Here is a 15,001-nt window from a genome sequence, read left to right as displayed (position 1 = left end):
TTGATGATAGCATTTTCTTAGCTTATAGTTTTACTTTTGAAAGGATGAATTAATGATTGCATGGTTTAAATTGTGAATTGATGAATTATGTGAAACACTATTCAACCCCCATTCTAGTATTTTCCCGCAACTTCATCTTTCAACACAAGTTTTTGGAGTATCATTTGAGACATTTAGTGTTTTCCAAAAACATTGTTTCACACTTTTATCTATCAAGACACTAAGAGTTTGTTTGCTTGTCGCCTAATGATGTATAACATTTGTTGCATTCAGCAAGACTCTCATTGATGCATTAATTACGAAAACCGTTTAGTCTTGTGTTTGTTCATACCTAGGTGTTTCTTCTAAGGCTTTCCTTAAGGTGTTTATGTTTTTCAATGTTGTTTGTTAAACTTCAAAACATATAAGAGTGTTTAGATAGTTCAGTCTTATAAATGATCCTCTCTTACCTGATTATATGTGTGTGAGGTTAAGACAAGTTGTTATGGGATCGTCTTGTCGTACCTAGTAAATCTAGAGATGACTTTTTCGGCCATGGATGTGGGAAAAAATTTCTCTTTGGTTGTGGTTGCGGGAAGAGGATGAGTTTGAGTGTTGATAACTCTTTCGGTCGTGGATGCAGGAAAGAGGTTCTCTTCAGCCATGAATGCAGAAGAGGATGGGTTCGGGTGTCGATAACTCTTTCGACCGTGGATGTAGAAAAGAGTTTCTCTTCGGTCGTGGATGCATGAAGAGGATAGGTCTGGTGTTGGATGATAGAATGACTCGAACTGGTTGGTTCTGATGAGCAGGTGGTATGGTAGGGTACGGGAGATAGACCATGGTTTCTGATGATGATGGTGAAAATGTTTAAATTGTCGGTGTGTTGTTGTTATGTTTATTATTGTGATGAATGTTTAGTATTTGTATGTTATGTTATTTTGCTTATGATTGATTCTTATTAGGCTCACTAATATGCTTGTGGTAGTGGTTTTCACCTACGATGATCGTTTTATACAGGAGCATATGATCATGCAGATAAATCGGATGTGGTATTCGAATTGAGAGAGTTGGGGAATTTACGAGTTTATTTTAAATAAATTATTTTATTGGGAATTTTATTTTGTAATCAATTCGAATTAGAGTTTCTTTTTTGTTAATTGTATTGAATTTCGATTTTCACAATGATATTATGTTTTAAAATTTTAAATTTTTACTCATTATTGTGTAGGAAGTAATGATTTTTACAACATAGCTCATTAACGAGGTGTTTAATCTATATGCACGTTGATCATATGAGTTTAAGGGTTTTATTAAATATTTTTAACAAGATTAAGTTTATTTATATATATTTAGTTAATTATATAAATGTTAATTTTGTTCTTTTAAAAACCAGTCACATGACACACTGGTGTGGATTTTTCAAATGATGTGGCTCAATGGAAAAATTATTTATGTGAAATTTCACTTTTTTTAAAATAAAAATTTGGAGAAATTTGTGGAAAGAATAATTAAAGGTATTTTCTTGTTTCATGATCTTCCACATTAATTAGAATTTTCAAAAAAATTTCTCTAATTTTTTATTTTAAGAAAATGAAATTTCATGTCAATAATTTGTTCACTGTTTTTTTTAACTCTTATAAGTATTTTAAAAGAACATAATTAACATTTATATAATTAACTAAAGATAAATATAAATAACGTCGGGGCCCCTCCTAACAAACGTCTTAATGCCTGACAGGTAGGTGAAAAGTCATTTTTTTTTACCTTAGAGACGTTTGATCCCGCCACCCCGACGTCTATATCCCTCCTAACGGACGTGTATATGTCTGACAGGTAGATGAAAAGTTATTTTTTCCGTCAGATCACGCCATCCGACGTCTAAATGGCCTGATGAAAAGTTGATTTGGACGTCATATTAGTGAGGACCCCGATGCCTAGGCCAGAATAGACGTCGGTTCACCTAGGGAGCCGACATCTAGTTTGCTGTTAAATCAGACATCAAACCCGCTGTTACGAGCTCTTCATCGTCTTCCTTCTCGCCTTTTCTATCTGCGGCATGGCTTTTCTAGGTATGTTTTTGTCTTTTTTGAACTGTTTAAACATACTTTTATTTCGATTATATTAGTCTTTGGTTGATTATCTTTCATTTGAACCGATTAAAATGAGTTTTTGTTGTGTTTTGGTGCAATTTTTTTCTCGTGTCTTTGGGTAGCGTTGTACCGCATTCTCCCTTTGCTAGTTTCCTCGTAAGAAAAGCTTGGGTCTTTTGGATATCTTATAGCGTTTTAACCCAAAACCAAACTTCAGTCCTTGCCTAGTTCTATTGTCACCGTTCGTTTTCATGAAACTAGGCAAGGACCCAAATTCGATTTTCGGTTAAAATGCCATAAGAGATCCAAAAGATACAACATTTTCCATGACGAAACTAGCAATGGAAGAAGGTGCTACTACGCTACCCAAAGACACGAGCTGTAGTAGACGTCGGTTAATGCAATGTCCAACGTCTATGGAGCCCTTTAGACGCTGAACAATGCAATGTCCGACATCTATGGAGCGTTTTAGACGTCGGGGTCATGCAGTAACACTACAAGAAATTAGTCAGTTATCTGCGGATCAATATATACGGATTTAGATCCGTATATAATATATCTATTATATACGGATTTAATATACGGATGAGTTACATACGGAAAATGTCGTATATAATGAGAGAAAATATCTACATACGGAATTTCCGTATATAAGGTCCCTATGTAAGGTTGGCGCCTTTGAGCGCAAAGCTTCCCAAGGATAAACCGTATGTATTTTCCGTATGAAAGGGGATAAAATCTTACCGGCTGATAATACATACGGATTTAAGGAAAAAATAAATTAAAAAATTGAAACTGTTCCTAAAATGCTAAAATGTGCATCTCTCTCGAAATGTTTCCCCTTTCTTTCTCGACAAAACTCTTTCTCCAGAAAACCTAAAATGCTCCTTCTTACTCCTCCTTCGATTCTCCCAATCACGAGATTGCTTTCTTCGTTGAGCTCTCGCAACTGAGTTCCAGTGTGGCAGCTGCATTTTGATCGTTTCACCATCGTGATTTCGAAGCTTTGAGCTTGTTTGGTTGATTGCTTTCTCTGTCCAAGCCTGGAGCTGTGGTTGTCCCTGTGTCGAGCCCTCTTCGTCTGGTTGTCCCTGTCTCGAGCCCTCTCCACTTTCGTTGTCCATCGCGCTTTGGTTCTTCATCCTCTCTCTCTCGAGCTGTCTCCTTCATCAAACACTATTGTTGGGCGTCATTGTTCGGTTCGGTTCGGTGCTGAAAGAGTACCTTCATCTGGTAATTAAATCGTAATGTTGAGCAATCGATGAAATCCTTAAATAGTGAAAATGGCGAACCCTAATCTGTTTTTTTTTTGACATGGTTCGACTCCCAAGCCGTGGTTGGAGTGTTAGGAAGCATCCATTGAGGCTATTGTGTGGCGGTTTAAGAAGATTCTTACTCGTATTAAGGACGAAGACATATACTATTTGGAGTTGCGAAGGCCCGTAGTGAAGGAAGCAAAGGTGAGTGAGTTCCTTTGGACTATTACAATTCTGTGTTTGTTTGATTCAGTGTTGTGTTGATCTGTATGGGTGCTATTAGTTTTCTTCAATTGACGTGTTGTTCATCGTTATCGTTTACTGTCTTGTGTTCTGATTTTTTAATCATTGTTTGTTTGAGTTTGTTTGATTAATTAGTTTTCCAAATCCTGTTCAATCTGTGTTGGGTGTATAGGGAAGTATTGTATGATTTGATTACATCAAATACACTTGACCATATCATACCACACTATCCTTCTATGGTAAAGCCTCCTGTCCTATTAAACTTTAGTCAATATATTTCCCCTAAAATGTAGCATAAGAAGAATGTAAGTGTCAATTATATAATATGAGAGAGAGATATATAGAGTGAGAGTAAAGATGTTACAGAAGAGGAGTTGAATTGATTTATTGGTTAGGTTTAGAATGAGAAGTAGTGGGAAGGAAAATATTGGTAGAAAAGAGGTAAACAGGAAGTGATATGGATTTGGATTGAAAATGATGAGTTAGGTATAATGGAGATAGTTATTATAGTTAGAGTAGTGTTAAGATAAAGATACGTTGGTATGTTTAGTTCCCATCTTTATCTTCTTTTTCTCTCATCCCATCAAACTATAAAAAATAATTAAATAAAAATTAATACAATGTATTATATGATATCTGAAAGCAAAGAAAAGAGCCTGAGTAATGATTCCTCAAGATAATGCATCCATCTTAAAGTCAAAGAAGTCCTCTGGTTCAGAAGACTCTAGCTTGCTTCCTTCAGATCTTCCTTCCTTTGTTCATTCATTATAAGGAACTTTTTCTTGTAGAGTAGTGCTAACAAATTAAATATGCTCTGAAGAGGTGTCCTGTTATGGCTATTGTTGTTGTTGTTGAGGTACTGGTGTTGGATTTTACTAAGTTTTTTTGTGGTGGTGTTAGTTGTTATGGTTGTGGTTGCTCTTCTACCACTATAACTACACTAGATTCCCCCATTTGAAAGGGTCTGTCTCCAGGCCAAGCCATTAGGTTCAGAACATGAAACTTTGAAATCTCCTCAGTTATGACATCTACTATGTCCAACAAGTATCCTCTTTTGATGTAGTATATGAATTGGGCTTAAGCAATGGTGAAGCTAGGTACATGAGAGCTAGGGGTCACATTAGAAATGAGAAAGGTGACCCATATTTGTTATAGTTTTCATGTTTTCCCTTTGAAAGTCTTTGAGGTTGTCCAGACCTCCCTAGCTTAGTGTCACTCCTCTTATGAAATCCTTGAACAGTTCCCCTTTCTCATTGGATTTATTTCTTGTGAGCTACAAGAATTGATGGAATGACTTATGAGCTGTGAGGTTCCCATACATACTCATTCCACTCAAACACACCAACCATCAATCAATCTCAGTCAATTTTCGCTGCATCCACAGTGTTGATTTCAATCCGCTGCACCAATACTGATCTCGGTTTTTGAAGCTTTGTCTGCAAGGCCCAGGTCATTCTAAGCATGGCTAAGCTTCCATCAAGTGGTATCTAGAGCCTTGGTTGTCCACGCAAACCAGAGCTAAGCTCCTCTTCCATTTTCTGCTTCCAATGGTGATCTAATTTCTGTTTCGGTTTTCCAAATCAGTGTTCTGTTTTGTTTCCAGAGGTGCTGTTTTTCATTTTTGTTTAGCTGTGTATTACTTTTCAAGTAGTTCAATTTGAGTATCCTTTGTGTGTTGATGTTGTCCTTTCATTTTAATCGGTGAAACTTCATTGTTTGAGTCAATTCCAGCGTTATAATTCAAAATTCAGTGCTGTTATAGTCTTGTGCAATTGTTGTATTATATTTTTTTTGTTTTGTTTAGTTTCCTGATTCTGCTGGAGTATTTTGTGTTAATTGATTTGCAAGTGCTAAACAAGCTGTATATATACCAAATAAGGCAATGAGGACTTGATCTAGCCTGGGTTATACAAGCTGAAGCATTAAAAGGGCAAATGAGATTTGAATTTGGTGTGAATTCTGTTGCAGAAATTAAATCTGGTCCAACACGTCTAAAACTGTTTCAGCAGTTTTTCTTTGATTCTGGAGCTTGGTACAACATTGTATAATGTTGTTGAATGTGTCTTAAGGTATAGCAAACCAGAATAAGCACTAAAATGCAATATGCATAGTGTGGTTGCTCAAAATCCTTAACCATTCACTATTTCAGCTTGAAATTGTAGCTCTTCACCGTGCTAATCTATTTGAATTGGTGTAATCTGAATTTGGTCATGCTAAGAACATTAAATCTAGCTTAGATCTGTGTTTATACACTTCTTTGAGTCATTGCATTTGCTGTCAAGTCTTTGATTCCATGAAAAGCTAAATTTGGTTGTTTGATTGATGGTTTTGCTGCATAATTGAGCCATAGCATGCGTGAAATTCGGAATCTGCTATTTCTGTGTGTTTGGACAGTTTGAACAAGTCTAAATGGATGATTAAAAGTTGCTAATACTGTTCATTTGGTCAAAATTGAAGTTATATGCAGATTGGATACTTAAACCATTAATTTTGAGTTAAAATTGGAAGTGGACCAGTGAATTTGAGTAGTAAGCATTAATTTAGCTGTTTAAGAGTTTAAACATGTTTAATATCATGAATAAAAGTTGTTTGAACATTCATCCAAGCTGCTGAAACACTGCTACTCATTTTGGGTTCCAAAACCACCATTTTAGTTCATCTTTATTTTTTTTGTGCAGATTTTGATTTTTTTCCAGCAACTGTTTTGGTAATTCTGGTTTAAATTACATTGTTGGAAGAATTTCTGAACTGTGCTTGTGTTTTTCTTGCTTTCTTCATCCATTCTAGTGCCTTTGATAAGTTCCTTTTGTGTACCTTTCATTGTTGTGCTGTTCCAAATTGTTGTGTGTATTTTGTTTGGCATCCTAAGTGTCAAAACAGTTGCATAGTTTGGTGCAAACAGCAGCATAGTTTGGTGCAGATTTTTAAACTGATTGGTGTGATTTTGCTAAGTTTTGGAGTGTATGTGCAAGCTCTTTGGGGCATCCAGCACTAGAATCCTTCTCCTACTTTGGTAGCCTCCTAGGAAGTGGTTTGAGCATTGAAAGTGGAGCAAGAAGGAAGACTCAACAGCAGCTAAACATCACTGTCCAGCAAGCTGTAAATTCTGTTACAGCAGCAACTTGCATCTCCAATTCAATTAGCTTAATGCAGCAGCAAGAAGACAAAGTTTTCATTAAATTCTTGGCCTCATTCCAAATCAATACCCATTGTCCGAACCCAGGTCTAGTGGTTGTGTTTTGACTCATTAACCACATTTTAGGCTACCTAGACTAGGTAGAATTAGGAATTTTATTATGCTTTAGTTTTTTGATATCTTATCTTTATTTGAGACTAGGAGAAAACCCATTTGATGTTAACACTAGTTTTGACTATTTTGCTGTCAAATTTGGTATCACCACTGATTTTAAGTTTCTCTTATTCCAGTACTGTATTGAGAATTTTATTATCTTTCTTTAATGATGTATGAACCCCTAATTACCCCATTCCATGCATTTTACATGTTGAAAAACATTCTAAGATAGAGAGAAGAGGACCTAAATTAATTTAGGTTATTCTTTAGGAAGCCATTTGATAGGGTACGTGTCATAATATAGAGACGTATATTAAGCATTGGCTAATTGTTTTGTAATCGATTTATGTACAGAACATGGATCGTTCCCCATCAAATCGTGCATGGATGTATGATAGGTGTCATAGAGGAAGAGGTGCTTTGAAAGAGTCTTTTGTATTAGGTGTTGAAGAGTTTATAACTAAAGCTTGTGAACAAGAACGTTATCGTAGAGGTGGGGGTCTTCGATGTCCATGTTTAAAGTGCGATTGTACAAAGATTCTGCACGAAAGAGTTGTCAAAGTTCACCTTTACAAGAACGGTTTCAAGCCTAATTATTTCATTTGGGAGGATAATGGGGAAATAATACCAGAAGATGATGTACAGAATCATCAAAGTTGGAGGGCTGTAGAGACGGAAGGTGGTCAAATTAACCAATTTCAAACAATGGAAGACATGGTGCATGATGCTCTTGGGCAAAATGAGTCGTGGCAAGCATCTACTTCTAATAACATTGAAGAGGCTCCGAATGAAGAAACACAAAGGTTTTTTAATTTTTTGTTGGATGAAAACCAACCGTTGTATGGAGGAGCATCAGACTCGAAATTATCAATGTGTGTCAGACTATTAGCTTGCAAGTCAAATTGGAATATTCCTAACCAATGCATAGATTTTATTGCAAAAATGGTTATGGATGCAACACCCATCAAATCAGGTTTGCCTAAAACATACTACGAAGCAAAAAAGTGTGTATCAAAGTTGGGATTACAATCGCAGAGGATTGATTGTTGCGTGGATGGTTGCATGCTCTTCTATGATAATGAATATGGTAAGAATGATGGCGCGTTGCTTGAATGCAAATTTTGTGGAAAGCCAAGATATCAACCACGTAATATGGGAGCAACTACTACAAAGCAAGTTCCTATGAAATCAATGTTCTATTTGCCATTAATTCCTAGACTACAAAGAATGTATGCCTCAACACAAACTGCAGGAGAAATGACTTGGCACTATCAGAACATGTCGACGAATGGTGTATTGCGTCATCCATGCGATGGAGAGGCTTGGAAGCACTTTGATAGAGTATATCCTGACTTTGGTACCGAGCCACGCAATGTACGACTCGGTTTATGCTCTGACGGTTTTAACCCATATGTACAGGCATCAAATATACCATATTCATGTTGGCCAGTTATTGTCACCCCTTATAATCTTCCTCCAGAAATGTGCATGTCTAAACCTTACATGTTCTTGACATGTCTCATTCCCGGGCCATTCAATCCAAAGGTTGGCATAGATGTGTACTTAGAGCCCTTGATAGACGAATTGAAGAAGTTGTGGACGGGTGTCATAACATATGATATTTCAAGGAAACATAACTTTATTTTGAGGGCCATGCTGATGTGGACAATTAATGATTTTCCTGCTTATGGTATGTTGTCCGGTTGGAGCACTCATGGTAAACTGGCATGCCCACATTGTATGGAAGATACAAAGGCTTTTAGATTATATCATGGGGCAAAAAATTCATGGTTTGACTCCCATCGGAGGTTTTTACCGAATGACCATGCCTTTAGGAGGAATAGGAATGCTTTCAAGAAGGGGGAAGTGGAGATGGATGACGCACCACCATATCTTACGGGAGTAGAAGTTTGGAATAGAATCAATGGTTATCCTAAAATAACTGAAAATGGTGCACCAAGAATTGATGGATACGGTGAGTGGCATAATTGGACAAAAAAAAGCATCTTTTGGGATCTACCCTATTGGAAGGATAATTTGTTAAGGCATAATCTTGATTTCATGCACATTGAAAAAAATTTCTTTGACAACATCTTTAATACTGTGATGAATGTTGTGGGGAAGACAAAAGACAATGAGAAGGCCCGAATGGATATAGCTTTGTACTGTAGACGAAAAGATTTGGAGCTAAAAAGGCATACCAATGGAAACATGTATAAGCCAAAAGCAAATTATACACTTTCAGCAGATCAAACAAAAGAAGTCTGTCATTGGGTAAAAGCTCTTAGGATGCCTGATGGATATTCTTCTAACTTGTCAAGGTGTGTTGATGTGAATAGGGGAAAGCTCATTGGGATGAAAAGCCATGACTGCCATGTGTTTATGGAATGCTTACTTCCTATTGCGTTTAGTTCTTTACCGTCTCATGTTCTCAATCTCATTACAGAGATAAGTCATTTCTTTAGAGATTTGTGTTCTACTACATTGAACAAGGATGACCTAGCGAAGATGGAAGAAAACATTCCTCTCATTCTGTGCAAGATGGAGAGAATATTTCCTCCTTCATTCTTTGATTCTATGGAACATCTCCCTATCCATCTTCCATATGAGGCACGACTTGGTGGACCAGTCCACTATAGGTGGATGTACCCATTTGAAAGGTGACAATATGACATCTTATCGTTCAATTTACTACGCATAATTCAAAAATCCTAACATATCAGTTTCAAATTTGTAGGTTCATGGGATATGCTAAACGTTCAGTAAAGAATAAAGTTAGGGTTGAAGGTTCTATTTGCGCATCATACTTGCACAGAGAAACAACTCATTTTTGTTCCCACTATTTCAAAAACTTCATGTTAACACCACAAAGCAGTAGAAATGAAGTAGACATTCAAATAGAAAGCCTAACAAAAACATTATCAGTGTTTGACCAACCTAGTCGTCATTCTGGGAGGGAATCAACACATTGGTTAAGTGATGAAGAATTGAGATCAGCTCATGTTCATGTATTGATCAATTGCAATGAAGTTGAACCTTACCTTGAGTAAGCCTCCAAAATCAATTATATTACCCATAGGAGGTTTTTTCATTTGATTACATGCATTGTCTTTGATCTAATCTCGTCATACATGTCAACAGGTCATTCTTACATACCTATCAACTATTTGAGTCAAACAGTTCGACATACATACATGCTAATTTCCCATTGTGGTTCAGGAAAAAAGTACGACTTCCTATCATTCTAACACATTCATTTCTTCCTTAATTCTTTAATCATTACATTGTTGATTAGGTTCATATCCTGAATGGTTGTAGGTTCATAACGATCCTTTAAGTGTGAGGAACCAACATCTTAGAGATTTATCACTTGGTCCTTTAAGGTGTGTAAAGGAATGGCACACATTCTTTGCTAATGGATACAAATTTCATACGCATGCATGGAGTCAGGGCAAGAAGACAATAAATAGTGGGGTTCATGTTAAAGGGCTAACAGAAGGAGGTCAAGATGATTTCTATGGTGTCATTAAACACATTTATGAGTTCGAATACAATTCAACAACCACAGAAAAGAAAATTGTATTATTTTATTGTGATTGGTTTGATCCATCGAGAGTAGGTACAAGGGTGGATTCAAAGTATGGCATTGTGGATATTCGAATGGATAAAAGATATGTGTTGTTTGATCCTTTTATAATTGCACATAATGTACAACAAGTGTATTATGTACCATATCCTACATCACGCACGGACAAACGAGGTTGGTGTGTTGCGATAAAAACGAGGCCTAGAGGTCGCATTGATTCGAATGATGTAGAAGCCGATGTGCCATACCAAGTGGAGGAAATGTCACATGTTAATGACGTCATTGACGTTGAAGAAGTAGTCCGATTAGAAGATGTAGACGCTGCTCTTGAAGAAGTGAACCCTAACAATATTTCATCATTTCAAGGGCAGATAGATGAAGATACAACGGAATCAGAAGAATACAATGCAGAGGAACAGGGTGAAGATGACAATGAAGATGAATTTCATAGTTCTAGCACTGAATAGAGTTAGGGTGTGTTCCTCCATATTTTTGATGCATTTATAATGTTGTCCACAATCTTAAGTTCTTATGAATGTAAGTCTTAAGATTAAACATTTACTAATAGAGTTTATAGCAATATCTTCATTTAAAAAAATCAAGATTGATTTCTTCAACAAAAGTTTTCATCGCATAATTTAGTTAAATTATTAAAGGAATATAATAGAAAATTTGGAGCCTAAATAAATGGGGGGGGTACGAGGTAAATGTCTCAGCTTGTGGCTTACACTGCTCTAGTCATACATATAAGTTTTATGTGGAAACTGTATTATTATTGATTGTATAAAAAATTAATTGTATAAAGTGATTGTTTGAAAGACCCCAAACCCGAGACATTGGATTTTATTCCTCCTCCACCCACCGGTATAGTGTTAAGTGCTATATATAACAAAGCCAATTGTTTGCCAGTAGCCTGAATGCATTCATGGTGTTGTTTTCTGACACCACTGCATGTGGGGGGCCTCATGCTAGGAATGGTGGTAGCCGCAGTTAACAAACTCACTCCCTGGTCCAACACAAGTGACATGAAAACTAATTACTGACTTCTAGTATAGATAGAAAGATGTTAAGAGTAAATAGTGAACATTCTTTTATTCATTTTATATAATTTGCACTTGAAAACCACTTTCCCTTAAGGGAAGAGAGAAAATTGGTTGCCTAAGTCTGGTTAAAAGCCAAAGAAATGAGTTAAGTGACTATTGAGTGTATCAAAATATGCAAATCTTTTAACATACCACAGCAGCGATGGTTGTAGATATGGCAACAGTGAGGTATCTGCCAAGTTTGGCATCAGCAAGGAAGCCACCAACAAGGCCAAGAAGGTTGACAGTTCCCATGACATTGGTAACTATGGTGGCAGAATCAGGTGAAGGGAGATTCAAATCTCTAACCAAGTAGGTCACTAAATTCATGGCTATGCCCATCACACATATTCTTGGCCTGTTCAGTACCTGTTTTAAAAAAAAGGATTTTGTTGGAGCCAAATTTGGTTCAACCTTGAGAACATGACTCCAATTTCTATGGATTGAGATTAATGTAAACCTAAGATGAGCCCTGCTGCTAGCCATCCTCCAGTTTTTGTCTTGTCTACTGGGTGGCCTCGAAAATCCACAGCAGCAATGACTTCTGTCTCTTTTTCCTCCTCTTCATGACTTGCAATCAGAACCTATAAACAACAGAGGGGGAAAACTGAAAAATCATTAACACATCAACAATTAAGTACAAACATTTGCAGAATGTATGTACTTCAATCCTCGCAACTCAGTTAGATTTATTTTTTATTTGTCTTAGATCCTTCACGTGGAGAAGTCAACTCAGTTTCCAACTAATCCAAGTTAAGCCAGTGGACTCACAAGCTATACTAGCACTTACTCTCTTAACAACACTTAGTCACCCCCCAAAAGTTCATTTAAGAAAAACAATCTTTTTATCTTACCACTGGGATTAAATTATTGGTGGTATTTAGATTAATGAACAAATAAGAAGAAATATTTTTGTTCCATTTATAATGTTGTCCACAATCTTAAGTTCTTATGAATGTAAGTCTTAAGATTAAACATTTACTAATACAGTTTTATTGCATTTATCTCTCATTGTACATTTTTCTAAATTTTCTTTTCTTCTATTGTATAAAAATATATATTATGTTCAAGAATATGGCATCAGGTCCTTCTGGCCCTCCTATTCCACCTTCAGGAAATTCTGATAAGGGGAAGGGGAAGAAATCTTACGTAGTGAAGTTGATGACACGTTTCAATAATGAAATTGGTTCAACCAGTCAACCAACTACACCTACCTCTACCTCTACTGCTAGATCTGTTCCACCTCCATTAGTTGTTCCTGGCTTCACTCCCACTCCACATCAAGTTCCTACATCTTCACCTACCTCTATTGGTACATCTTTTCCACCTCCGATACAAGTGCCTGGCTTGACACCCACTCCATACCAAGTGCCTCCTTATCGAATGGCTTCACTCTCTCCCAATGTTGGTTCTAACCCATCAACTCCGAGAAATTTTGCAGCATCACCTGGTATAGAGGATGTAGATCCACATTCTAGTTTAGCCGCCAATAACATGGAAGAATGTTCCAATAGTCGTCCAATCATTACACCCATTGGAGGAGGGTAAGAAAAAAAATAACTCAATTAATATATAGACAATTCATTGTTGTATTATTGTAATGTTTGAGTTTAATTTTGTTTTAGCTTTTATCCTACAAAAACTGCATCCAAGGCAATCACAGCCACCATCAAGGAACAGTTTGATGAGCCATGGCTAACATGGGGCTCAATCCCTAAGTCAACCAGAGATGTCTTCTTCGAACGTTTTAAGGTAAACACTTTTCATTCCTAATCCTGTTACAAGTCAATAGTTGGTGTCCTGCATTTAATTTATACTTTGAACTTGTTTACTTATTCAAACCTATTATTTCTAATATAACAGAGAAGGGTTTCATGGAAGCCTGAAGATGAGGAAAAGGTCAAAAAAAATTATCACACCAAGGCATCTCATAGACTCTCAAAGATGTATAAAAAAGCTAGAACTCTAGGAAAAAGACTTGATTGGCTGGGGGACGATACTTGGAATGCTCTTTTGGAAAAGTGGAACATGCCACTTTATAGACAAAAGTGTGAAACGGCAAAGAAGAATCGGACATCTGAAAAGGGTGGTTGTTTGCACACTGGAGGATCTATAAGCGTGCATGAGCATGCTATTCGTTTGGTATATAACTTGTACATTTTTTTTGTTATATTTGTAATCATAAACTTTACAAATATTTAGTAACAACTCCTTTTGTTTGCAGTCACAAGAGCTTGGTCGGTCTGTGCATGTTGATGAAATATTTCAGCAGACACATATTCGTCAATCAACAGGAGATTTTGTGGACGAAAGGTCTAGGCGGACCCATGTAAGTTTGTACTAACTCTATCACATTATAAATTTTCGGTTTTTAAACCTCATGTGTAATGATAATATTTATTCATTTAACAGGAACAATTTGTTGCAAAATTTTCTCAAATTAGATCTGAGACTGCATCTGTTGGTGTCTCAACATCTTCTCCTCTAGACCCTGCGGAGGAGGAAAGATTGAGAAACCGATGTTGGTTAGAGGCTGCTGGTGGAAAATACAAGGGACGCGTATACGGCATTGGAAATGTCACTTCCCAAGATGACTGTGTTGATAGTTACATCCAACAAACACAGGCATCTTCTACTGCTCAACCTCAAAATTCAGAAGAAATTCTTAACCTGAAATCGCAGTTACAATAATATGGTCAGCAGCTTCAAAATCTTGAAGGCTTTATTGGCGTCCTCCTGCCATTCCTTCCGCCTTCAGCCGCCGCGGCTGCACAACAATTTTTAAACCTTCCAAATCCTCAAGTTCAAAATGACGTACCCAATATAGTCCAACCAGAACAGCAACCTCCAGAACAGCAACCTCCAGAACAGCAACCACCACACCAGCAACCACCAGATGAAAAACCACAAGATGGAAATGATTACATGCATTATTAGGCATTTTATAGAACTTATTTCCATTACTGTTGAACTTATTTAGAACAACAACTACAATCTGTTTATGAACTTACCAAATGTTGCAGTTATATTGATGTAAACAATATTTATGTATTCATAAATGTTTCCTTTGTGGATTAAGTGTATCTGAAAACCTTATTAAATTTATATGTCAATGTGTAATGTATAATGTCCAGGTTTGTTTATAACAATGCTGAATGTTCACTATAATATCCAGGTCTGCTTGTATATTGTGCATGGGGGAACTGCTATATACAGAGAATTTATTTAGCTCCTGTTAAACCATTATATACGGATATATCCGTATATAACTTCCGTATATAACTTATATACGGATAAATCCGTATATAATTGTCGTATATAAGTTATATACGGATATTTCCGTATATAACTTATATACGGGAATATCTGTATATAATTTCCGTATATAAGTTATATACGGATATTTCTGTATATAACTTATATACGGATAAATCCGTATATAATTTCCGTATATAAGTTATATACGGATA

General features: G+C 36.5%; 2 protein-coding genes and 1 pseudogene across 2 annotated transcripts; 2 read left to right on the top strand and 1 right to left on the bottom strand.

The window, feature by feature from the left end:
* The first annotated feature begins 7,220 nt into the window (after positions 1-7,220).
* On the top strand, positions 7,221-10,916 carry LOC128197388 (uncharacterized). The gene is made up of 3 exons (XM_052879089.1): positions 7,221-9,523; positions 9,601-9,871; positions 10,182-10,916. Exons 1-3 carry the CDS (start codon positions 7,221-7,223, stop codon positions 10,914-10,916), a joined length of 3,309 nt encoding a protein of 1,102 aa, XP_052735049.1.
* A 257-nt stretch (positions 10,917-11,173) lies between these two features.
* Positions 11,174-12,543, bottom strand: LOC108322200 (protein NRT1/ PTR FAMILY 6.4-like; annotated as a pseudogene).
* Positions 12,544-12,605: 62 nt separating this feature from the next.
* On the top strand, positions 12,606-14,531 carry LOC128197387 (uncharacterized). Its single transcript, XM_052879088.1, has 5 exons — positions 12,606-13,075; positions 13,157-13,283; positions 13,395-13,673; positions 13,756-13,860; positions 13,944-14,531. The coding sequence occupies exons 1-5, from the start codon at positions 12,606-12,608 to the stop codon at positions 14,220-14,222; spliced, it is 1,260 nt and encodes a 419-aa protein (XP_052735048.1). The 3' UTR covers positions 14,223-14,531.
* Positions 14,532-15,001: the final 470 nt, after the last annotated feature.

This window comes from Vigna angularis, chromosome 6 (genome assembly GCF_016808095.1).
Source record: "Vigna angularis cultivar LongXiaoDou No.4 chromosome 6, ASM1680809v1, whole genome shotgun sequence".
Classification (NCBI taxonomy): Eukaryota; Viridiplantae; Streptophyta; class Magnoliopsida; order Fabales; family Fabaceae; genus Vigna; species Vigna angularis.
This window is presented reverse-complemented; position numbering and strand designations above follow the sequence as displayed.